Source organism: Eschrichtius robustus, chromosome 17 (genome assembly GCF_028021215.1).
Source record: "Eschrichtius robustus isolate mEscRob2 chromosome 17, mEscRob2.pri, whole genome shotgun sequence".
Taxonomy (NCBI): domain Eukaryota; kingdom Metazoa; phylum Chordata; class Mammalia; order Artiodactyla; family Eschrichtiidae; genus Eschrichtius; species Eschrichtius robustus.
In genome coordinates this window covers 68,202,511-68,228,194 of record NC_090840.1, presented here as the reverse complement: position 1 = coordinate 68,228,194, position 25,684 = coordinate 68,202,511, and the positions used below count along the sequence as shown (strand labels likewise).

Sequence of the window (25,684 nt, the reverse complement as noted above, 5' to 3'; positions counted from 1 at the left end):
GAATGTTCTTTTGAAATCTTCACAACTGTCCATCTTTCAAGTGAAAAACTGGAAACATATTGAAAGTGACTTGGTGCGTTATTGGTTTGGAGACCACTTCTCATTTCTCTTCTCCCCCTTTTTTGTAAGGGAAGATTGGAATTTTAATTGCTCAACCATGGTTTTTAATTCATGATGCCCAGAAAGGGCATGGTTTATTAATTAGTCCTGATTATGAGGTGCCCTGCGCCTGGGCCTGGCTGCTTCTTGATCAGTTTCAACAGTTCTTTGCCTGAAATTACTGTCTGTAAGCACATGGCGGTCTAATTATGCAGACATTAGCTGTTCAGTTCTGCCAGGTTAAACCCTCTGTTATACATATGACAGTGCCTTAAAAGGCATTTGTTGAAATGCCATAGTTTACTAGTTCAGCCTTACAAAATCCAGCTCTCTTATGTTATAGGCAAATAGCCTCTTAATTGGATGTTTTCTCCCAGTACATGAAAACGTTGGCTTAAATACACAGACACACACACACACACACACACACACACACACACACACATACACTCATCCAATTAATTTTTTTAAAAGTGCGAGAAACAGTATTGCTTCATGGTTAAAGGTAAGGACTCTGGAGCCAGACTGCCTCGATTTGACTCATGTGTCTGCCACTTTCCTGCACTCTAACTTGAGTTTATGAGTTACTCTCTCTCTCTCTCTCTATTGCACAGTCTAGTAAAATGGGAATGATTGCAATGTCTGTATCCTAGGGTTGTTGTGAGGTTCAAGTGAGTTAGTACACAACAAACATTTATCAGAGTTCATGAAACCTAGTTATTGTGTTTTTTACTGATTGCTCCAATACATTTACTTGTGGTTATATCTTATAAAATCTAGTTGTGTTAAGCTGGCACGGTTAGGGATATCTCCCTGTGGCAAAAGCTAAGAATTGTCCCCTAATGTCTATTCTCTTTTTCTTCCACAGTAATAGCCTCCCCTCCCACCAACTTTTAGCCAGGTTGGCATAGAATTGTCCAGAGTTAAGAGTAAATTTCTTTTCCATGTAGAAGTGGCCATGTGACTAAATTCTGGCTGATGGGTTGTAAGTAGATAGTGTGTCAGCTTCTGAAAAGTGACCCTGAAGGAAGAAGGGTAGTGTGTCTTTGACTTTTTCCTTCTTCCTACTGATGGGAATTTGGTCATGATGGCTGGAACCCAAGCAGCCCTCTTGGGTCATTAGATGGCAGGTTAGCAATGTAGAGCAGAAAAGGAGCAGAAGCCTGAGGACCTAAAAACTTCAGGGAGCAGAGTTGCCCTAGCAGCCCTTTTCTTTCACACTAGACTTTCGGTAAAAGCAAACCTCTATATTATTTAATACACTATAATTTGGGGCACCTATTGCTGTCAAATCTAGTCTTAGGTAACATCTTACCCTCCCTGAATTAGACCACACTCATTATTTTGATTGCAGTATATAGAAATTTCAGGACACTAGGCACAAAGAACCACGGAAAGTTTTCACACACTCTTAATTTCCTATTAGAGGCACTGCTTTACAACACCCAGACATGGCTGCAGTGCTTTCACTCTCTGAATGAGGGGACTTAGCCTTAGGCCTCAGTTGGTGATTGGAGAGGGCACTGCTTGACAGTAGAATTATGCTCATAACTGATGGCCAAATCTTGTAGAAACTACTCGGGATATCCCTCGGAAGGGATAGTCTGACAATTTTATTACTTCCCTTGGGCCAGAAATTGTGAGCCTCTGGACAAATCCAAGACAATTTTCTTTTGCTCTCGTTGCTATACCCGAGAACAAGTTTCTCCACTTCCTATAAATATCAGAAAGAAGCAGGACTCCTGAACAAAGGAACTTTAAGCAGGATTGTGGTGTTGTTGCTTGTTCTTCCTCAGGACAGATATGGAAATAGTTCAGTGATCTTAGTGTATCTTGCTTAGGAGCAATGATGATAATCTCTTAGTCTCCTTTATTTCCTTGAAATTGAATCTTATTTTCTGGTGGTGCCAGAGATCTCAAGACTCATTTAGGGATTTTGCTGAGCCGTCTTCCCAACAATGGTGAAAAGGAGAGGTGACATCTAAAGCTCTCAGAGGAAACATAGATTCTAAGGAACAGTGCCTGATTTCATACTTGGCACATCATGAAGAGTATGATAAATGTTCTTCTTTATCCCCCGTCCAAACTGAGGTCCAATTTTCCTTTCCTATGGAATTGCGATAGAAATGATAAATCAGAGTACATTATATAAAAGAAGGACTGTTATTCTTACCTCTACTTTTTAAAGTCCTAGCTACCCTTTAAGGCCAAGTTCAAATGCCATCTACTCCATGAAGCATCCCTGGATTCTCATCTCCACAATGCTCACCCCCTACTCCAGCCAGAAGGATAATAATACAATCAAAGTAGAATCTTCAATCTCAGGTGATACTTGAATTTCCCATATATCAATAAGTATAATTCTACAATATACAAAGCTAAGCAGAGTTCTGGCTTCTGCAAAAACATTTTTAGAGATGGAAATTCAGTACCTCCAAAAGAGAATTTATTTATTCCAGTTTTTAGACAGCTTAATTCTGCCCCACTAAATTTTCTGAATTTGTTTGTAGGTATGTCTGTGCTCCTCTTTAAATACACTGCCCATAAATAAACAATATTCCTTGAAATACACTGTCCATGAATCACCTTTCTTCTTCTGTAACTGCAGCCTGTGCTAACAGGTTTGCAGCGACCATGGAGCTGTTTTCTCCCAGTTGCACTTATATTCAGTGAAAACCCTGAAATCTTCTTTTTAAATATGTGTTGGTGCTAAATGATATCTCCTCTGTCTTAAATTCATGTGGCTGGTTTTGATATTTAGTTTAGATCCCCCAATATATAGATCCATATGGCATGCATCTGGGTATGTTTGGTCTGCTTATTAAATTGTTGCAAACCTAACCTGTCACTCAAGCCCCTAGATCCATTTGTCTGATGAATTCTTCCAAGGTCCTTTATTCTTATTATAGGTCATTCTGCTTTATGCCACAGTTCATGTACTTGTTTTATGCGACTGTCTTAGGTGAGGTTCCCTAGAAGCAGAGCCTCTGTCTGGGGAATCGGGCAGCAGCTCTATAGTCTCCCAGGTTTGACGGCTTCTGATGGTCCAAGAGCAGTTTTCCAGAGCAGGAGAGCAGCTAAGAAGTGTTCTCAGCCAACGCACAGCAGCTAGGATATAGGTGCCCTGGCTGTTGAAAAGGATCTGCTGGGACACCAAGAGCGTCCACTACAGTCTGCCATGATTTTGTAACTCTTAAGTATGGAAACCACGTATTGTTTTTTCCTGCAGTCTCCATGAACCTGAGTCCAAGTCTTACACAGGGAAGGCACTAGTTTGTGGAATTGAATCACCAAAGATGTGGAGGAAGTGCCCCCTGGTTGGCACCCATTCCAATCCCCTGCCATTTGTAACAACAAATACCCCTAAGGGACTTAGCCAAATCCCTCCCCCAGCCCCAAGCAGCAGAGAACCAGACCATGTAAGTGACAGAGAGAAGGATATGGAAGCTTATATTGCATATTCCAAGAATCCAGTTGCCCTGTCAACTTGAAAGCTGTCCAAGGACCAAATGCTTAAATTTAGAATTGGCAAATACCCCCTTAAGACCAAGTAAACATATCAAAGAGCAGAATTTTAGTCCGCTCCATTCAGCTTTTAAACGATTTTGTTTCTTTAAATTTTATAAAGTAATATATGCATATGGCTAAACATGAGAATGGTATAAAAGAGTAATAAATGAATAGTAAAGGTCTATTTTTCCATCGTCTTGACTTTCAGTTCCACTCCTAGAGCTAACTACCGTTAACATTTTCTTGGATTTCTATCCAGAAATAGTTGTAGCTATACGAGGGTAAATATCTATGATTTTATACACAAAATGAGTACAGTATATGCACTGTTCTCTAAAGTTTTTTTAAACTGTTAATAGATCTTATAGGTTTTTCTACATCAACGCATCTATAGCTATCTCATTTTTTTTAATGAATGTATAAACGTCTTACAATTAATTTAACCTGTCCTCTTTCTTTTTAGTGGACATTTAGGTTGTTTCTAGTTTTTGGCTCATACAAGTAATATTTTTGCCATCACAGATTTTTACCATTACAAAGTAAGTGTTCTTCTGTGTATTTCTTTGCATATATGTTCTTTTTAAAAAAATTTTTTAAATCTTATTTATTTATTTTTGGCTGTGTTGGGTCTTCGTTGCTGTGCACAGGCTTTTCTCTAGTTGCAGCGAGTTGGGGCTACTCTTCATTGCGGTGCGCAGGCTTCTCACTGCGGTGGCGGAGCATGGGCCCTAGATGCGCGGGCTTCAGTAGTTGTGTCATGCGGTCTCAGTAGTTGTAGCTCAAGGGCTCTAGAACGCAGGCTCGGTAGTCGTGGCGCACGGGCTTAGCTGCTCTGTGGCATGTGGGATCTTCCCAGACTGGGGATCGAACCTGTGTCCCCTGCATTGGCAGGCGATTCTTAACCACTGAGCCACCAGGGAAGTCCCTGCATATATGTTCTTAATACTATTAAATTGAAAAGCCTATCCTTGCTTCTCAACAGAATAATGGAGACGTGGATAGCTAATGTGGCCACCAGATTCCCTACATCTATACTGAATAACTGTGTGTCTTTTAGCCTAAGATATGCTTTCTCACTCTCTGCCCATTTGTTTTTCAGCCTCTTTCCCAGAATGCACCTCATAATCAGAAAAGATAGAAATGTCATAATTGAAAAAAGCTGAGAGTAATTCTCAAGTTCAGGTTATCCTGATGGCAAGTTCTAAAAACCATGTTGGTACATAATTTAAAGAACAGACTAACTATTATGACAGGAATAGAAATTCTGAATCTTGTTCAGATTTTAAGAGTCTCTGTTTAAGAGCTTATCTAATACAAGTTTCAAAAATGCCATCAGACTTTCCAGAAATTCAGCCCTGATGTACTGAAAAGTGCTTACTGTTGTCTTTTTGCTTGCAGTGAAGTATATGCGGGAAGCCACACCCTACGTGAAGAAAGGCTCCCCAGTGTCCGAGATCGGGTGGGAAACGCCTCCGCCAGAATCCCCTCGGTTAGGGGGCAGCTCCTCAGATCCTCTGTCATCGCAATCCTTCTCCTTCCATAGAGACCGGAAAAGCATCCCTCTCAAGATGTGCTTCGTCACTCGGAGCATGGCCTTGGCTGACCCTGAGAACAGGTAAAGACGGCTAACGCCCTCCTCCATATCTCAGCTGCTCTTTGGCCTCTGCGGTTGAAACAGAGCTTTTTTTTTTTTTTTTTTTTTTTTAATTTTTAAATTTATTTATTCATTTATTTAATTTTTGGCTGCGTTGGGTCTTCGTTGCTGTGCGCGGGTTTTTCTCTAGTTGTGGCGAGCGGGGGCTGCTCTTCGTTGTAGTGCGTGGGCTTCTCATTGCGGTGGCTTCTCTTGTTGCGGAGCACGGGCTCTAGGCGCGCGGGTTTCAGTAGTTGTGGCGCACGGGCTTCAGTAATTGTGGCTCACGGGCTCTAGAGCACGGGCTCAGTAGTTGTGGCCCACGGGCTTAGTTGCTCCATGGCATGTGGGATCTTCCCGGACCAGGGCTCGAACCCGTGTCCCCTGCAGTGGCAGGCGGACCCTTAACCACTGCGCCACCAGGGAAGTCCTGAAAGAGAGCTTTTATCAGGCTGTACTTGTGTTCTGGAAACACTCGACGGTTTCCAAAGAATAGCCTCAAAGGACCACGATGCAGGAATGTATATGTCAAGCTAGGCCTCCCTCTCTTTCTTCCTCCATCCTTCTTTTTCTTCCTTTTATCCTCATGAAGAATCTGTATACTAAGCTCTGGTTCTGGAAGAAGTTGAATCAATGGAGTCAGGATCTTATGTGTCTTCCCTGGGTCTGCCTCTGCCAGTATATGTGACTTTGGGCAAGTCTCTCAGAGCACTGAACCTCAGTTTTGTCGTATGTAAAATGGAAAGAGTTGAAATCAATACCTCGTTGAGTTGTGAAGATTAAATGAGGAAATCCATGTGAAGTGCTTAGCCCAGGAAAACCTTCCATGGATATAAGCTATAATACTATGTATTATTCCTATTGTTTTTTTTTTTTTTGGCTGCACCATGCAGCATATGGGATCTTAGTTCCCTGACCAGGGCTCGAACCCCTGCCCCCTGCATTAGAAGCACAGTCTTAACCCCTGGACCACCAGAGAAGTCCCCAATACTATATATTATTGATGTTACATAACAATAAGCAAATAGGCCTCTCTGGGCCTCGGGGTCCTCAACTGTGTACTTGGAGGGTTTGATGAGAGCATCCTTAACACTTTCGGCTCTGAAGCTCTCTTTATCCTCAAGAGAGAAAAAGGAGTGGCTTCGATCCAGGCCTGGAGTGCTATTTCCCAAAGTCTATACATGACATCTTTGCCACAGGATAGATACATAACCCAATCCATGGCAATTAGAAGGAATCCAGGCAAGATGAGCAAGTATTTGGGGTCCCTCTTCCCCCAGAAGTTTTCCTTTATCTCTGCTGCACAGAAAACATACATCTGGAAGGAAAATAAAAGACATGTAGAGAAGAGAGAGAGAAATTGAGCCAGTGAAGGGGGAATCGTGGTGACCTTTGCATCCTCATTCAGATGCTAAAAAAAGAAACAGCTCTACTGGCCCTTATTTACAATACGAGTGGGACAGCTACAACCCCACCGGAACCCTAGGAGGAAGTATTTGGCTGGGTTCCGAGCTGCTGATGGGGAAAACCCAAAGGAAATAAGAGCAGGGAGAAAGTTGCCTCCTTGGCTCACAGCTCAGTGCTTTTTTTGTTCTCTTCCCAGTAAACTTATGCTAAGGAAGCTGCTAGCCCTTCTGACCCCAGTCAGCTGCAGGGTCTACCCTGCTCCCCGCCCGCCTGCTACATCAGTTCTATCTGCATAGGGATCAGAGAGCAGCCATTGTATGAGCAAGCCAGGGGGTATCAGCAAAAGATGAATCTGAGAAGGCAGACTGGGAAGGAGGCAGAATTCTTAGATGGTCCATTCCCACCTGTTCTCTGTTTTGCTCCCCCTCCCCTCAATTTCTACCACTTTCCTGGGCCTACAGTTGACATCCTGGTTCCTGAGTTTCCTCTTCCCTGGGCTTTTACCCACTCAGTCAGACAAGTCCTTTCTCCCAAGAGTCTGAGGTCTAAGGTTTCAGATCTGATGAATTCATAATTTATCCAGTGGCTGTCTTGTGCTGGGCAGCATGCTAATTACTTCAGCCCAGAGACTGCAAAGTGGCAGCCTTTAGGTGTCCCCAGCCCACAGATATGTTTTTTTAGTGGTCTCTCTAGGGTTGCAAAGAAATTTGAATTAGTTGCCACATTGAATAGTCAGAAAATTTCACATTAAAAAGCCAGATTTCTGGACTTCCCTGGTTGTCCAGCAGTTAAGACTCTGTGCTTCCACCGCAGGGGGCACAGTTTCAATTCCTGGTCAGGGAACTAAGATCCTGCATGCTGCGTGGTGTGCACCCCAAAAAAAAGAAAAAAAAAAGGTTTCTGCAACTTTCACATGGGCTATAAGAAATTACTTTATTAAAAAAAAAAAGCCAGATTTCTACTTTTCTAGAAAAATTAGAAGATCTAATGATATCGTTAGGCCTATATTGCCACAGGCAGGCCTCCCATCTATAGGAGCCCGGTAGAGTCTTCTCCTTTGAAAAGGGAATGAACTCTCCTAGTCACTCCTTTTGCCTTACACTTAGGGGGTTCAGTTAATTACCAGCCTGGGTCTTCACATTTCCTGCCTTGTCCTTGAATTTGTAATCATGTTTAGTCCTCTGAGTTTCTAACATCATCCCCATTCTACAGATAAAAATAACTGAGGCTCAGGGCTTATGTAAGTTCCTACGGTCATATAGTTAATGTATGATACAACTGGTTTTTAATGTCATACCTGTAGAATGGGTGACAGTGTCAGTTTACCATTCCCAGAAAAATACAGAGACTAGAAAACTTGGGATATTGTAGAAGTGGTTAATACATTAGGGAGAGAGTTTGAGTAGGTGATTTCTAGGGTTCCTTTCAACTGTGGACTTAACATGCTATCATATTTCTCCCAATCATTTAATTACGTTGTAAAGAATATTTGGGGAGATATCAGGCCTTAGTTCAAGTATTGGAAGCTTCATTTTGTCAAGCCAGTAGAGAGGATGCATTTAAAAAAATTTTTATATTATTGAACTATCGTTGACTTACAATGTTGTGTTAATTTCTACTACACAGAAAAGTGATTCAGTTATACATATATATACATTCTTTTTCATATTCTTTTCCATTATGGTTTATCACAACACATTGAATATAGTTCCCATTTTTAAACTTTTATATCGGTGCTCTTCAAGTTGACTATTGATAAGTACCTGTAGGGCCTCCTAGGTGGTAAGGGAAAGCCTGTCCTGCTGGGGTGTGAAAACCAGTAGGGCACGACTGAAAACGAGAATCCAGCTAAGCCAGAGGGTCCAGGAGGGGATTTTGGTCCAAACAGATCCAAGACTGCTGACAGTAAATTAACCTTTCACAATGTATCCATGTATCAAATCACCATGATGTGAACTTTAAATATCTTACAATTTTGTCAGTTATACCTCATTAAAACTGAAAAAAAGACAAAAAAAAAAACAAAAAGACTAGGGGCTTAATTGAGTCTTGACCCTGGTTGAATAAAAGAAGAAAAGAAAAAAGAAACAAATATTTTATGGAACTCCAGTCACACACTGGGCAGAGTATAATGTACCATTTAGAAACATGGACGCTGCAAAATTCAACTCTGTGCTGAATATGAGACCCACCTAACACAAAGTGATTTTAAAAGGCCAAAAATATAGGCTGGGCAGATTATATAAGGCAAATGCAAACTAACAGCAAAAACAAAAAGCATTCATTTTGATCTTGATATATGACAGGGGAAAGTGCAGACTGAAAAGCACAGAACAAGACAAAGAAGAACTGGTTTATGTTAAAGGCCAGAGTTCACAAGGAACAGAATTCAGCAGTTATGAATGCACATCAAGTAACACAGCGGCAACCTTTACAGCAAAATATGCAGAAAATGCAAGAAGAAATAGAAGCATACTAAAATTAGGTAGTTCAATACTACTCTCAATCCAAGACAAGACAATTGGACAAAAGGTAAACAAGGATACAAAAGACCCAAATGACATAATTAAGGGATGTCTGGATACATCACAGTCTTTGTACCCTGATAATAAAGAGTACACTTTTTTTTTCTAATCCACATAGAACATTCACAAAATTAACCATAGATTGTCACAAAAAAATGCAATAAGTTCCATAAGGTAGAAATAATAAACAACATCCTCTGAGGATTGTGGTATAAAACTAGAAAACCAATAACAAAGCCAAAGCACAGAAAGCCTTTCTTCATGGAGTTTTAAAAGCTCTCTCTGAAATAAATAACTCTTGGGTCAAAAGGGAAATAGAAACTGAAAGTGTAGCATTTTTTAAAATAATGAAAATTATGCAAATATTAAATATAAAAGGGAAAGAAGTTGAAAGGGAGAGTGTTGCCTCTGGTGTCAGCTAGATGCACGGTGGAATCATAGCTCTACCACTTACGTGTGAATTTAAGCAAGTATCTCATTTAATCCAGATAACAACCCTAGGTCGTAAGTACTCTAATCTCTACTTTATGGACAACGTAACTTCGTTCAGAAACGAGTTGAAGCCAACGGGAAATCTGAGATTCAGACCCAGGCCTGGCTGGCACCAAGCTCAGTTTCTTAATCGTGACACCCCATTGCTTCCGATTGTAGCGCCTGGCAGAATAGCTCACCTGAAATGCAAGCACCATGGCCAGGAATCAGCGGGCTCCTGGATGCTAGAACCTCAGCATCTTGGGGCTGATCCCCTCGGTTGGTGACACACAGCTACTCATAGTTTGCATTAAAAGCTCTAATGTTCAATTTCTCAAATTGAAACAGCCACAGAACAGCAGGTAGCATTGCTGCTCTTGCTGTAAAAAAGGTCACCCAGCAGGCACTGGATCCACAAGGATATGTCACTGCTAGCGCTGGTTGTCAGTGATTAAACAATAGTTCTTTTGAATTCCACCCCGTAAGTATCTCCTGTGTTTCACGGTCAGCTCTTTGCCTTCACGGCCACTGCCCTAGTCCAGGCCCAGACTATCCCAAGTCCTCTAGACTATTGGGACATATTTTCTACTGGGTGCTTCCAAGGTTCTAGTTTGCCCCTCCCCCATCCCCTAGCATCTACCCTACTCGCAGCTAGTTAAGGGAGTGTGAAACACTCAAAATTTATCCATTTGGTCAACATGGCTTCCGTCACCTTCACTGATCATGAAACTCCTCAGTATTGCGTAAAATCCCCATGAGGTTTTGGATCTTTCCTAACTGTCCAGCGCCTCTGCATCTCATCCTTTATGCTCCAGGAACCCTTAAACAATTTCTGCACACCCTACACTTGCCTCCCTGACAGCTTCCTAGTCACCCTTTAAACCTCAACACAGGGGTAGCACAGGTCCTGCTATACCTTGTGTATAGATCCGTTCATGATAGCATCCTTTATAATGACTTGTGATTTTTTTTTTTCCTAACGTGATTACCCACTTCTTAAAGCCAGAAGACCCCTGAGGTCTGGGATTCCCCATGCTTTTACTTTGATGTCCCAGCTTTCTAAAAATTATTATGGAGAGAGATAAGCAGCAAGTGATAGAGTAAATGGAGGGAAATATTAACAGTAGGTACACCTGGGTATTCATATATTCTTGGCACAATTGCTAATTTTCCAAGTTTTCTGTGAATTTGAAATTATTTCCAAATAAAAAGTTAAAGAAAAACCCGCACACTGCCAAAAAAAAGAATCCCAGCTTTCTAGAACATTGCTTGATATAAAGCAGGCATTCACAAACATACGATATGTTAATAAATGATAAATGGCATATTCATCTGCCCATTTTTGATATTCTTACCTTTTCAAAAACTTCTTTTAAAAAAAATCTTCTACTAAATAGTCTTGTGAATAAAGGAAAAAGCATGGTTCTATCCTGCCACACTCAGCAAATTTAAACCCAGACAATTCACTAACCAAGCCCGTTGAAAGCAGATGGACCAATGCAGTGGGTGGTATACAAAGCTTTGTTCATGACTCTGTGTACTAGTAACAGACCCCACTGTAGATCTTCATGGTTAAATTATGGAGCACACAATCTTTCTTGAAAAACAGTGCACATCTCTATTTACAGCACATAAGTGAAAAATTCACAGAAAGCGTTGTTGTGGTTTCAGGTGGAAAAGCTCCACTCATCACACCATGATTCAGAGGGATGGGATCTGGTAAATCCTATAGGACCCATGGATTTGTTCCCACAAAGTGCCCTCAGTGATATCCCCATAATCCAGTGCCCAAGCTTCAGCCACAGAGGATCAGAAACCTAACTGGAGGCACAGTGACGTTGGATCCATCTCTAAGGGGTGGACTCATATTAACCAAACAAACCAGGATTCACTTGTAACGGGCAGTGCAGTTGTCAAACAGATGTAAACACCTGCATGGGAGGATCTGTGTGTCCCCGTTAGGGGCAGGCCGTATTAGAAGACAAATGGGGGCTTCCCTGGTGGCGCAGTGGTTGAGAATCTGCCTGCTAATGCAGGGGACACGGGTTCGAGCCCTGGTCTGGGAAGATCCCACATGCCACGGAGCAGCTGGGCCCGTGAGCCACAACTACTGAGCCTGCGCGTCTGGAGCCTGTGCCCCGCAATGGGAGGGGCCGCGATAGTGAAAGGCCCGCGCACCGCGATGAAGAGTGGTCCCCGCACCGCGATGAAGAGTGGCCCCCGCTTGCCGCAACTAGAGAAAGCCCTCGCACGAACCGAAGACCCAACACAGTCAAAAATAAAATAAAATAAAATAAATAAATATATTAAAAACAAAACAAAACAAAACAAAACAAAACAAACAAACAAAAAGTACCCAAGCTTTTAAAAAAAACAAAAAAAAAAAAAAAAAAAGAAGACAAATGGAAATAATAAGCAGAATCCCAGAACTCCAAGTAACAAAAACACCGTGGACTTTCAAGGCAGCCTAAGCAATGCATTCTCTCTGTGTAGGCCAGCTACGTGAGAAATTAGATTGTCACCAAGGTTATCAGTACAAGATATGCCAATCGACCATAAGAAGTATATTTTCCATGAGGAAGCTGGAAGCTGTCCTTTCCTAGATCAGAAGAGCTTTGCCACGGTGGCCGTTACGTTAATTTCTGCTCTACTCAGACTCCCATCTCCTTTGGTCTGTATGTAAATGGCCCGGGGTTCCCCCAAATGGCCCTCCCCTGTCCCCTTAATTTCAGACGATCTTATACCTGATGGGGACCAGAACAGTGGACTGAATTTTTGCTGATCAAATTATATCATTTTCCAGTCCTGGCTTCCTGAAGTTGCTCCAGTATCCCCTCGTTCACAGTTTTAGGTGATCCCGGATACTTCAGTTACACGTTTATAAACAGATGGTCTTTTAGTGACCCCAGCGGAAGAGTAATCATTTTACTGGTTTCACCTTATTTTCTCCTTTTCCCACTGTCTGGGGACACATTATTGTCCCCCCCCCCCGCCCCCATATCTTATTAGAATTCTAAACTATACTCTTTAAACTTAGAATACTAGTGAAAAATCCTCTCCTGTAGTACATCCAGAATGAAGATTCATGAGGTACTTATAACCATCTTCTTTCCACCATAAGTTCTTGCTTGTGAGAAGTGTTTCTCCTGTTAAGAGGCTCACAAAACATGTATTTTCTTGGTTCGGTCTTCTTCACTCTTGGTTGGACACATCGTGGTGGCCTCGTAACTGAAAATACCACCAGCAGATCATGATTGATGTTACATTTTGGAAACAAAGGAAAAACGAAAAAGCAATTTATATTGGTGCTGTAGTAAGTGGACACAGTTGAAATATCTAAAACAGAGGCCCAGATTAACTAATATCAATGAATAAAACTCTAGATTGAAGTTAGAAAATGTGAGTTTGAATCCCAATTCTGTTACTTATTCCCTTTAACTTTAGACAGATTATCTAATCTCTCTGATTCCCAGGTTCTTTATCTATAAAATGTGCTTTAAAATACCACATAAGATTGTTGTGATGATTAGATGACTTAATGTAGATATCCTCTCATTCCTGGCAGCATAACCATGGCATAAGTGCAGCTTTCAATCAAAATATCCTTATTCCTGGGTGCAAGAGGGGTGGGGGGAGTTTTTTCCAGCAGGGAAGTTTCCAGGTGATCTCCCCAAGCTGTTGAGCAGAGGCTGTTTTGTAAGACATTCTTTCACAGAGGGGTTTAGCCTTCTGAGACGTCTGGCTCTCTGCAGAAACTTCAGTTCCAGTTTCCCAACTCCTGGGCTCATGAAGTCTTAGTTGTCATTTATGTATGAAGACAGTCCTCAGCCCACCCACCGCGCTACCTGATGCACTCTCTGACACCACCCCACCTCCACCCCGTTTCATCAGGGATGCCTCATGATCAGATTGTATACTCACCCTCCTGGTTTTCAATGCCCTTGTACACTTTTTTTTTATACCTGGGAGTTTCCTTTTCTTTCTTGCAAGCTCAGTATTACATTAAAACATAAACAAGCAAACTTTTCTTATTATATCTTATCCAGCATATCTAGGTGTTCATAGCAGAAGGGTTTCTGAATTTGTGTAGACCACCATTGTGCTGGAACGGGAAGCCTCCTCACATGGCTGCAGAATTGCTTGTAATTGGCCATGTGTATCATGAACAAAAGTCAATGTTCTGTTTTTTCAACTGTTATTTAGAAAAACAAGTTAAACTTTACCATCATGTTGAAAACTAAAAACAAACAAGTTGAGTATTAACCTTTGGATGATCTACCACTTTCATTTGAAAGTGTGGGCTTCCCTCTACCACCAAGAGCACGATTTTGGTCATGCTTATTCACCTGTCTATACCTGTCCCTTTACCTATCTATCTATCTATCTATCCGTCCCTCTCTGTATCCATCTACTTATTTATCATGTTTATCAATCACATATCTATCTATCTATATCTATCTTTCTATCTATCTATCTAGCCATCTCTCTATCCATCTACTTATTTATCTTTATCAATCACATTATCTATCTATCTATCTTTGTTTCTTTCTTTCTACCTATCTTGCTCTCTGTTCTGTTTCTTACTCAGATAAGCCCAGTGAACTATTTTGTTACTGTAGGAAGAATATGCATAAAACAAGAGATGGCCTTGGTGTTTGTTTCAACTGTGCTCACATTCTGCATTTGGGAAATATAGGAAATGGAATATATACTATTATTTCAACAATTTGTTTAAAGATAATGGGAAGGGGAAATTCAAGGAAATTGGGCTGAATTAGTCAGAAATCTGACATAGGAAATAAAGTCCCAATCAGTTGTATTGTTTTTAAGTGTACATAGTGAGACAAAGTAAGAAGGCGTGCCTCATAGCATTCATAAAACAGACCTAAGAAAATAGGTAAGATGCTCCCTTTTTAAAGTTATTTTAAATGAAAGTTTAAATTTTATCAAAAAACAATAAAGGCAGATAGCTTAAAAATCAAATAAATCTAAAAGATTTGTTTTACAAAAAAAGCAATGGATTCTTATCATTCATCTGCAGCCCATTTGTAAACCAATCCAGAGACTCATGTCTGAGATCTGGGAAATTTCCTCATATTATTTATTTGATAAAATTCTCCTCTGTTTTCTTTGTTCTTTCTCTCTGCCTCCCCTGTTGGAAGGCTATTGGACCTCCTAGATTGATTTTCTAAGTCTGTTTCTTTCTCTGCTGTTTCCACCATATTTTTTTACTTTATTTTTTGACCATTCTCATGAATATATCTTGTTTAAATTTCAGCTATTATATTTTAGCTCTTTTTGTTCTCTGAATGTTCTTTTTTAAGAGAATTTTGTTCTTGTTTTATGGATCCCATATTTTCTCTTACTTCTTGTAAACTATTAATTAGTTTTGTTTATTTTTCATTGTGCTCTTTGTTTCTCCAGTTACCTTTTTTCTGCTTGTTTCGATTTCATATTCCTTGTTGGAGGTTTTCCTCAAATGTCTGGTGACCCATTGCTATCTGTTCATTCTTTACATGGAGAGACTAAGAAGCCTGTTGGAACCTATGTGTGTGAGGAGTGGGGCTTAATCATTGGTGAGAATTCATGCACAGTTGTTGCTTGCTGAGTCAGCCATACTAAGAGACCCCTTCCGATTCTGCAAATGTTGGCGTTTGGAAGTTTGCGTTACTTAGGGGAGAGCCATCTAGTCTCTTTCCGTGGGTGTGGGTGGTGGGAAAAGTGGAGAACCTCCCTCTGCCAGCTTTCTCACAGTCCCACCACTCAGCTTGCAGACCTCACACAGGACCCTTGTTTTGAGCCCTGCATCACCCCCAGTCCTCTCTCTGGAGGTTCCAAGCCCCTGCAGGTTTGCAGAGCCAAGGGGCTCACACTTCACTAAAATCCTGTCTTCAGCCCTTCAAATTGTAAATTCCTTGCCTCTTAGTAAGGAATTAAGAGGAATTCCTTGCCTCTGACTCTGTAGTCAGTTACCTGGTTCCACTGCTGTCTGTCCTTCACACATGCATTGAACTCTTGCCTCTCTTATTTTCTTGTGGGTTTTATACCTATTTTACTGTCTTTTTCCTGGGATCTTTTAGGGGAGAGGAGATGAACATGGGTGGCCAAGCCACTATGTTTTTCCCAGTAAGAACCCTTACATGATTTGCATCTTTGTATACAACAGAATGCACCAAAGGTTCATTTTAATGAGCTTAAAAAACATTTTCATAGCCTTGTTATTTTTAAGAAAATCAGTTTCCTCCATAGATACACTTCAGGACTGTATTCATCCTAATTATCATACATTTTTAACCAGTGGGAGATGAATTAGTAAGGCTTCCCTGGCAATGGTAAGCAAGTTACAAAAGGGAATTAAACTATCTTTAGTTAGCCTTGAGAAAAAGAGTTGAGGAGAAGACTTGTCAAGCATGGTTCTGTGATTTCATCAATACACCAGTAAAATGAGTTCATTTCAGTCCATTCCTGTGCCTCTAAACACCATTCCAGGAAAATCTCAGTTTCCCCTCTTCTAAGAGCACTTTGGGACATTGAACTTGACCATCTGGGTGCTGAGAGATTTTTGCTAATGTTGACTCTCAATATTTAGGTCTTGATCCTCTGCTCTTGATTCATTAATTGAACTCCATTTGGTTTGCAAAAAGCCGCCCCAGGATTTCCAGCTGAGATAATGAAGCTTCTGAAAATAACTCCAATGCTCTCATGCAGGCGTTCTCTATTCAAGCAGGCATCACCTACCGGGCAATGGGGACAAGGGGGAGAGAGGGAGGTTCACAGAGCAGTCCTTGCCCTTCGGTCCTTTGACGCATGCGTGGAATTTTATTCTCCTTAGTAGAGGATGGGTTTGGGGCACAAAGAGCTGCAGACACATTTAGAACAACACCCACTTGGATATACAGAGCCTGTGACTGTTGAGAGATACTCTGTCTGTTTCTAAATAATAGGAATTTTGGCATTGCCAATCCTTTAAACCAGGTTGAGATTTCTTTCCTTCTCTTAATTTCAACTTTTAAGTAGATAGTTTTGATCATTTTTTGCTAGATGTTGAAGCTGCAGCAGTGACAGAGTTCTTGCCCTGACACAGCTTACCGTCAGGTGGGAAATAGGTACAAGCACGCCGGCAATTACAAAACAATACTACGGAAGGGTGATGAGAGAAGTAAAGGATGCTATAGAAGCTGTCTCACAGGACAACTACCTAATCCAAAGTTCTGGTTTTGGAGGGGGTGGGTGCAGGCGATAAGGGGTGATTGTCGGAGGCGGTGATGTTTATGCTGAGACTTGAATCATAAAATAGAAGTCAGGCCAAGGGTCACTGCAGGGAGGCAGAGAAGGGATTCTTGGCAAAGGAAATAGTATGAGTCTAGGCACCAGGCAAGAAAAGACATAGTTCTGTTAAAGAACTGGAAGAAATCGGTCTCTTTGGAGCAGTCGATGAGAAGACTGTGTCAAGAGTCTGGAAGGGGGCTTCCCTGGTGGCCCAGTGGTTAAGACTCCACGCTCCCAATGCAGGGGGCCCGGGTTCGATCCCTGGTTGGGGAACTAGATCCCGCATGCATGCCACAACTAAGAGTTCACGTGCTGCAACTAAAGATCCCGCGTGCCGCAACTGAGACCCGGCGCAGCCAAAATAAAAATAAAAGAGTCTGGAAAGGTTGTCACAATCTGAGCTAAGCCATTTTATGGTTGGACTTCATCCTGGGAGGGTCTGGAGCAGTGGAACCACAGAACAGAGACCCCTCGGGCCTCACGGTGAAGCACGGGCTGGAAGCGGAAGGCAAGACGAGGCTGGGGGAGCAGTGAGAGGGTTCTCGCAGAAATGGAGGTGAGAAATAATCCCAGCTTCTACCAGAGTAGGACAGAGGCACTAAGAAGAAGTTGGACGAATTTGAGAGATTTTAAGAAAGAGAATCTGCAGGAGGTCATGATAAAGCGGGCTTGGAGGGATGAGGGAAAAGAAGGTGCCCAGAACTAATCCATGGAGGCAGAGCCACACACCTGGCCACTGTTTCCTAGATGATTACACTGGCCCTGAGTGAACGGGACTGAGGGCACGTATGTTTTGGTACAGGGTTGGGGGTAGGTAGAGGCTTAGAACAAGTTTAGGCCTTTGGAGATACTGCCTCGATTGGGAGTCTGAGTTATGACACCTTTGGACGGTTTTATGTCCCTACCTGGATTTGCAAGCATGGTGAGGACCAGCGGCGTGTCTTGGCTTTCTTTTGCATTTGCCACATTTCCTAGAAGACCACATGGAAATCACTCACTAAGTACAGAAGGGCAATTGCAGTGATTCCAGTCAGGGTCCTGGCAGGTGTCTGTCTTGAAGGGTTAACTGAAGAGCTTTTAATGAAGGGGCTGTTTATCGAAGAGCGGGCTGGGTTAAAGGAACCAACAACGGATGGAGAGGCACCCAGCATTTAGCAACAGCAGGAAGCTATTCCCACCTCCTGGGACTGAGGGGCAGAGGGAACAAGTTTCTGCAGCCTGGTGAGGATCAGAGCCCTGGGAGATGCACAGTGGCCCAGGGAGGTTTGGGGGTAGGTCAATACCCTCAACCCTTCTTTTTTTTTTTTTTAATAAATTATTTTATTTATTTTTGGCTGCTTTGGGTCTTCATTGCTGCACACGGGCTTTCTCTAGTTATGGCGAGCGGGGTCTACCCTTCGCTGCGGTGTGCGGGCTTCTCATTGTGGTGGTGTCTCCTGTTGTGGAGCACAGGCTCTAGGCATGCAGGCTTCAGTAGTTGTGGCACGTGGGCTCAGTAGTTGTGGCTCACGGGCTCTAGATCGCGGGCTCAGTAATTGTGGCACGTGGGCTTAGTTGCTCTGTGGCGTGTGGGATCTTCCTGGACCAGGGCTCGAACCCGTGTCCCCTGCATTGGCAGGCAGACTCTTAACCACTGTGCCACCAGGGAAGCCCAACCCTTCTCTTCTTCTGCCCTAGAATCTCCTGTCGATGCTTCCAATTGGCTGCATGCAACTGGGAGCCAGAAGCTAGGGAGCCTGAATGATTAGTTAGAGTTTGACATCTTGGAGCACACAGCAAGGCAGAGAAGGGCAGAGAATGAATCTGGAGGCAAACAGAAAAAAAATCACAAAAGTATATATACATTCTGCCTTTTTGAACATAGGTCTGATATGTATATGACAAGTTATATACAAGTTATATACTAGTTATAAGAAAAATGTGGTTGACCCCAACACTTCGTTTCCTGATCTTGTTGGATAAAAACGTCTTGGACAGTCCCAAGTCAATATTTGTAGGTTCCTGCTTAATGAATGGTGTTATGCCCCGTCTAGAGTTTTGATCAAGATTTGTTTTCACCACGGTGATGCGAGCTGGATATAGAGATGACAACTGAGAAGCTTAGAGAAAAAGACAGTTTATTTTACTCAGGCTGGGAGCTGCCAGAAGGACAGGGAAACGGAGTGGACAGGGCAGCATAGCTAAGAAATGGCCTTGGTGATCATTGTTGTCATCTCTTCGGAAAGTGGCAGAGGTCTGGAGGGGGTGTCCTCTTCCACCATGACAGAGCTGAGGGCTGGAGAAAGGGCAGGTGAGAGCACTGCTGTGACTATACCAAGCTGCTTTTGACAGTGAAATCTCCATAAAAAGGCAACAGATGGACAGATGGAGATGTGAGGAGAGGGGGGTGCATTTGAGCAGTAACCGTTGGTCAGTGGGAGTCAAAACTGCAAAATCTTTTTAACGTTCATTTGCTCTCATCTAAAATGCCACATCATTTACCCTTTATAGACACACTTTGACTTGGAATACGGTGCTTTTTTTTTTTTCCCTAGAATAAAACCCTCTCCTCCACCTCTATTATGAAACACACAGTAAAGGCCAAGGAGCACAATGTGCTTCATTTCCTGTATTATTAAATATTCAGGCAATTGGAAAATGTTTCCTCATGTTACTTGGAAATGAAACACTAGATCCAGAAGTTAGAATTCTTGGAGCTACTTTCTCAAGCTCTCTGGCAATAATTTTTTACTGGATGTGTTGTGTCATCTTGAAAAGATTATTGACTTTCAGGCCAGGCTAACCTGAGTTTCATTGCTAGCTTTTCTACTTATTATCTGGGTGATGTTGGTCAATTTACTTAGCTTCTTTGAATTTTTTTTTAATATATAAAATGAGGGTGATAGCATTTCTATGTATGTGCTGTTTTAGGAATTAAATAACTTGGTATATGCCTAATTACCTGCCACATAGTAGGCACTTAATCCCTTCCCATTTACCTTTTTTTCTGGTGCAGAAATAGCCAACCCTAATAAGACTATCAAGAGAGTCTTTCAGTGTCATGAAGATATGTTAAGAATTTTTTAGATAGTTTTATTAAGTGCTGGGAAAGCCCTGGGAAAAATATTGAGTTCGAAAGTATAAAATAGCTGTTTGGGTAGATGAAAACCCCATCGTGATTTTATACACTTCTGTCTGATACCGCATCTGTAGTAGTTGACAGTCTGAAGAACTGGGTCAATCTACAAATAGTGTCTTTAGATTAATTTCTCCAGGAAAGAAAGAGACAGGACTTGAATCACTAAGAAGGGGTAGACTCCTACCAAGGCCACATACAGTTTTATAGAAATATTCCAATAAGTCTTGATGGAAGAATTCTCTAGCCAGCTGTCAGATATGTAGAGAAGGAGAGTGACAGAAAAAATAAAAATGCATGCATGCGCCAGAGTAGGAATTAAAACCAAAATATTTCTGCGGATACCACAGTAATCCCAGGATCCTATTGACTTCAATTTGCATCAGGTTTCCAGGCTTCACAAATCTATCATCATTATGTCTATGTACAGAGTTATAATAGTGCTGTTGATGGGCGACCTGCAGTACAGAACAAGTATTTTAGTCATTTCTTTCTGGATTTGCAGATTCTTCTGTTATGTTCCATCCATCTTTTCTTTTTGAATTCTTTTTTTTTTTTTAACATATTTATTGGAGTATGATTGCTTTACAATGGTGTGTTAGTTTCTGCTTTATAACAAAGTGAATCCGTTATACATATACATATATCCCCATATCTCTTCCCTCTTGCATCTCCCTCCCTCTCACCCTCCCTATCCCACCCCTCTAGGGGGCCACAAAGCACCGAACTGATCTCCCTGTGCTATGTGGCTGCTTCCAACTAGCTAACTATTTTACATTTGGTAGTGTATATATGTCCATGCCACTCTCTCACTTCGTCCCAGCTTACCCTTCCCCCTCCCCGTGTCCTCAAGTCCATTCTGTGTGTCTGCGTCTTTATTCCTGTCCTGCCCCTAGGTTCCTCAGAACCATTTTTCTTTTGATTTTTAGATTCCATATATATGTGTTAGCATACGGTATTTGTTTTTCTCTTTCTGACCTACTTCACTCTGTATGACAGACTCTAGGTCCATCCACCTCACTACAAATAACTCAACTTTGTTTCTTTTTATGGCTGAGTAATATTCCATTGTATATATGTGCCACATCTTCTTTATCCATTCATCTGTCGATGGACACTTAGGTTGCTTCCATGTCCTGGCTATTGTAAATAGAGCTGCAATGAACATTGCAGTACATGCCTCTTTTTGAATTATGGTTTTCTCAGGGTATATGCCCAGTAGTGGGATTGGTGGGTCGCATGGTAGTTCTATTTTTAGTTTTTTAAGGAACCTCCATACTGTTCTCCATAGTGGCTGTATCAATTGACATTCCCACCAACAGTGCAAGAGGGTTCCCTTTTCTCCACACCCTCTCCAGCATTTATTGTTTGTAGATTTTTTGATGATGGCCATTCTGACCGGTGTGAGATGATATCTCATTGTAGTTTTGATCTGCATTTCTCTAATGATTAATGATGTTGAGCATCCTTTCATGTGTTTGTTGGCAATCTGTATATCTTCTTTGGAGAAATGTCTATTTAGGTCTTCTGCCCATTTTTGGATTGGGTTGTTTGTTTTTTTGATATTGAGCTGCATGAGCTGCTTGTAAATTTTGGAGATTAATCCTTTGTCAGTTGCTTCATTTGCAAATATTTTCTCCCATTCTGAGGGTTGTCTTTTGGTCTTGTTTATGGTTTCCTTTGCTGTGCCAGAGCTTTTAAGTTTCATTAGGTCCCACGTGTTTATTTCTGTTTTTATTTCCATTTCTCTAGGAGGTGGGTCAAAAAGGATCTTGCTGTGATTTATGTCATAGAGCGTTCTGCCTGTGTTTTCCTCTAAGAGTTTGATAGTGTTTATAAGGTGAGAAATGCACCATTTTCAGGCAGATGCTTATAATTTTTGATGTCTGTGGAGGAGAGAAGAACTAACTAAACATACCAGCGTTGAGCTGAATGAACTAACCAAAGCTCCATTACAAACCAATGTTCAGAGCAGCTGAGAGTTTTTGCTCCAAGTCTGTGTGTTGTAATGGAAAGAGCTTGTGCCTTTGAAAACAGAGGGACCTAGGTTTACATCCTGGCTCTTTGGATCTCGGACATCTTATGTTATCCCTCTAAGCCTCAGTTAATCCATCTATAAAATGGGCATTATAAGACCTACTTTTCAGAGTTGTTACACAGATTAAATACCTCTCAAAATGAGGTGTGCATAGCCTCTTAGATAAAGTAGGTTTTATCAGGGAATATATAAGACCAGTGAATGAAGAAGTGTACTTTCCAGGAGCATGAATTCTTCTCTGAATTTTAGGAGAATAGAATTTATTATGGAGTTCATTCACATGAATTTTAAAGCCAAAACATGGCACTTCAAACAAATTTATGCTTGGAGTTATTTTAGCTCAAACCTAGATTCCCTGAAAGTGCAAGTTTACTCATTTCAACAATTAAGAGTTCTTAGAAAGTTGTTAGAAGAACCTATATATATAGAACAGTATTTAGCAAATGTTGTCTGTCACATCACAATAATGAAGCAATAATAACCAGTCTAGGTAACTTAGAGAGGGATTTAATATAAGGAGTTCACTGCTTACAAAAAATGGGAAGACTTTTGGAATGGGTCTCCTCAGAACTATATAATACTGATATAATCAGGAAAGTGGGGAACCAGGAGGTTGCCACTGAAACTGTTGAAATTATATAGCACCAGAGCAGTGATCCAGGAATCAGGAAATTGGAATAAAGATGCTGGAACCTTGCATCTGCCTTGTGACACATAGAAAGTTGGTGATTGGACACCGCAGCTCCAAGCCAGCTGCCATTGCCTCTTCCTTTTGATGCTGCCAGCCTTGCTTGCCAGCAGTGGCAGTGAAAACATTAGAAGTTTGCCCTCCTCTTCACTTCCACCTCCCAAAATCTCATGGGAATATATAAAACCTATATCTGGCATAACCTTATATGTCTCCAGAACCCTAGCTGCCACAGAATTGGGAAAGGTGGATAAGTGTTTCTAAGCAGTCTACATTATAGAGAGGGTATAATGAGGCTGAGTAAGCCAGTTCAGAGTATCCATCACATAAAGTGTTGGCCACGTAGTGGGAGCTCAAGAAGTGCTCGTTCTCCTCTCTTTTTATGTAAAGACTCAAAAGCAAGAGCTTAAAGGAAATTCTGTGCCTTGATATGGTTTGGGGAATTGTGGCAAAGATAGTACCTCCTCTCCTGGATCAGTTTTGTGGAGTTTTGGAAATAAGTTATAGTGGCAGAGACAGTAGGGTTCACCGAGTCCCTTTGTTCCTCTGAATTTCCAGGCCTTCTTATAGTTATGCTGGCCCTTGTGACCAATTCTGTCTAATGAAATATGAGCAGAAATGATGTGCACACTTCTGGGCTGAGGCTGTGATGGGCACATGTGTTCTTGGAGATATAACTACGAAATGGGGGAGCTTCCTGAGTGACCCCATGGAGCAGATGATCCCCACCCTACCCACCTCAGACCCTTTACGGACCTATAGCATGTTATTTTCATAAAGTTTGGTTATGTGGGATGACTGAGATATCAGGATAATTTGATACCACATTAAACGTATCCCATCACGACTAATGTGATCGTCCTGTAAATGCACTAACCATTCAGTCAAGCTGATTAACATTTACTGGGAGACACCAGTGTTTCTCCTGAAGCTGGGAGTCTTCAGTAAATGAAATTTTCTCTTTCCCACTTTATACAGTTTTTAATTTAGAACGTAAAAACAACCACACTGCTTTTTTTTTTTCAGTTGAGGTCATCTAAGTGAATGAGCATGACTTAGAGGTACCAGATGAAGGACCATCGGGCCTTTTCACACTCAGAACATGTGAAAAGCATCCCTTGTTGTTGCAATTACAGCTGCTGCTTTTGGGGAATGTTATTACTTGTGGCCAAGGCTCTTTCCCTCAGGCGCTAGAGGACACCTTTGTTTAAAAGGTGTTTGCCTCAGCAAAACCAGATGTGTCTGTAGTATAACCAAATTCTGCACAGCAGAATTTGTGTGTAATTTCGTGGCACTTCTTCTGCCTTTCTAGATTATGATTAGGCACTTGCATTTGAAGACAAGACCACCAATGTTTGGTCAATGAAGAACAGACTTGAAAACACTTTCCTCTCTAACTTACCTTTGCCCCTTTACCCATTCTCTCAAGTTTTCATCTATATTAGCTTCTCTACAATAATTCTCAAGCTTCTTTTTTTTAATCTTGTCACTGCATAATTGATGTGAAAATAAAGTGAGATAATGTACGTTAAAGTAGTTCACAATCTATGAAGCTATAAGAATGTAAGAGAAAAACATACCTCACTGAAGATGTCTACATCTCATCACCCCTTCATTGAGGCCCAAAGAAACCCAAAACTTCCCCAACTTGAGTCTCCATGTATCACCCTTTTACAGCTGTTACCATGTGATGGTTTTACATTTATTTGTGTCTTTATTTGACTAACATCTGACTCTCCCCCTAGCTCCCTGAGTTCAGTGGCCATGTTTGCTCTTGCTCATCAGTGACTGGCTCAGGGCAGGTACTGAATAAATAGTCATTGGATGTGTATATGTAGGGACATATGGATGAATGGATTGATGAATGGATGAGGGAAAAAGGACACAAGAAAGACCCAGGAGGTAGGAAAGTGCTTCTCAACTTTCCTCTCCAGCATTCATGTAGTCTGCAGTTTACCGTCGATGGGCCAAACAGATGTCTAGAATTTCTTCAACTATGACCTTTGTGCTACCTTGTAAGTTCCCCAAGGTACTCCTGGTCCCCAGATGGAAAAATTCTTCTTTACAATGATTGCCTCAGTCAGTATATTAGATTGCAAAAACCATGAGGCACCATTTATGAGAGGAAAAATACCCTCCAATTATGACCCAAAGGGCAGAGAATCCATTTTTTTCAAGGGAACCTCGGTTGCCCTCTGTTGGCCTCTTTGTAAGAGTTGGATAGCTTTAATATTGTGAGTACCTTCCCTATTTCCATGTAGCCAGTGTTGTAATTGCATGTTGTAACCCTTCAGCTTAGAATTACTTGTCCCGAAGAGCCATGAACTTGAGCCCAGAGGACTGGTGGGGAGGAGGACTGGACTAAAGATCGGCCTTGGGAAGTCAGTGTCCCTCCTCTTCCAGGAGGTCCTGGAGCTAATCAGTCCCAATGGAGCCAGAGGACCCCAGCTCCAGGCACTTTGGGAATCAGACGGAGTTTGTGCCACTCCAGGTTGTGCAGCTGTCCCTCCATTGCCCTACATAACCCAGGCAGAGAGGATGGCTTCCAACCACAGGAAATCAAAATCCAGCCTGCGGACAGATGTCATTCAAGGTCCAACCAGGAAAACAGACTACTCTGGGCATTTTAAACAGAGGGAATTAAAGGCAGGAAGTTGGTTAGACTGGTGAAGGAAGAGCTGAGAAGCCAAAGGGGTGATGTGACCACCCGGAGCTGAGCAAGCTCTCTTAGGCTGAAGGGACAAAGTAGGGAGGGGGTGTACCAGCATCCAGGGCGCAGGGACACTCGTATGGGGAGGGAGAGAGTCACTGATTAACATACAGATTCCTGGGCCCACCCCAGACCCACAGAACTGGAACCTCCAGAAAAAGAGCATAGAAATCTGCAGTTTTAACACATTTTCTTGGCATGTCTAATCATTGGTTAAGT

At 41.8% G+C, this 25,684-nt stretch overlaps 1 protein-coding gene across 1 annotated transcript in view; it reads left to right on the top strand.

Moving 5' to 3' along the window:
- SNTB1 (syntrophin beta 1) overlaps window positions 1–25,684 on the top strand; it is a 240,246-nt gene that overhangs the window by 93,177 nt on the left and 121,385 nt on the right. The window contains exon 3 of the mRNA XM_068525839.1: window positions 5,008–5,224. Within this exon, the coding sequence (XP_068381940.1) occupies window positions 5,008–5,224 (217 nt within the window). The remainder of the gene's footprint in view (window positions 1–5,007; window positions 5,225–25,684) is intronic.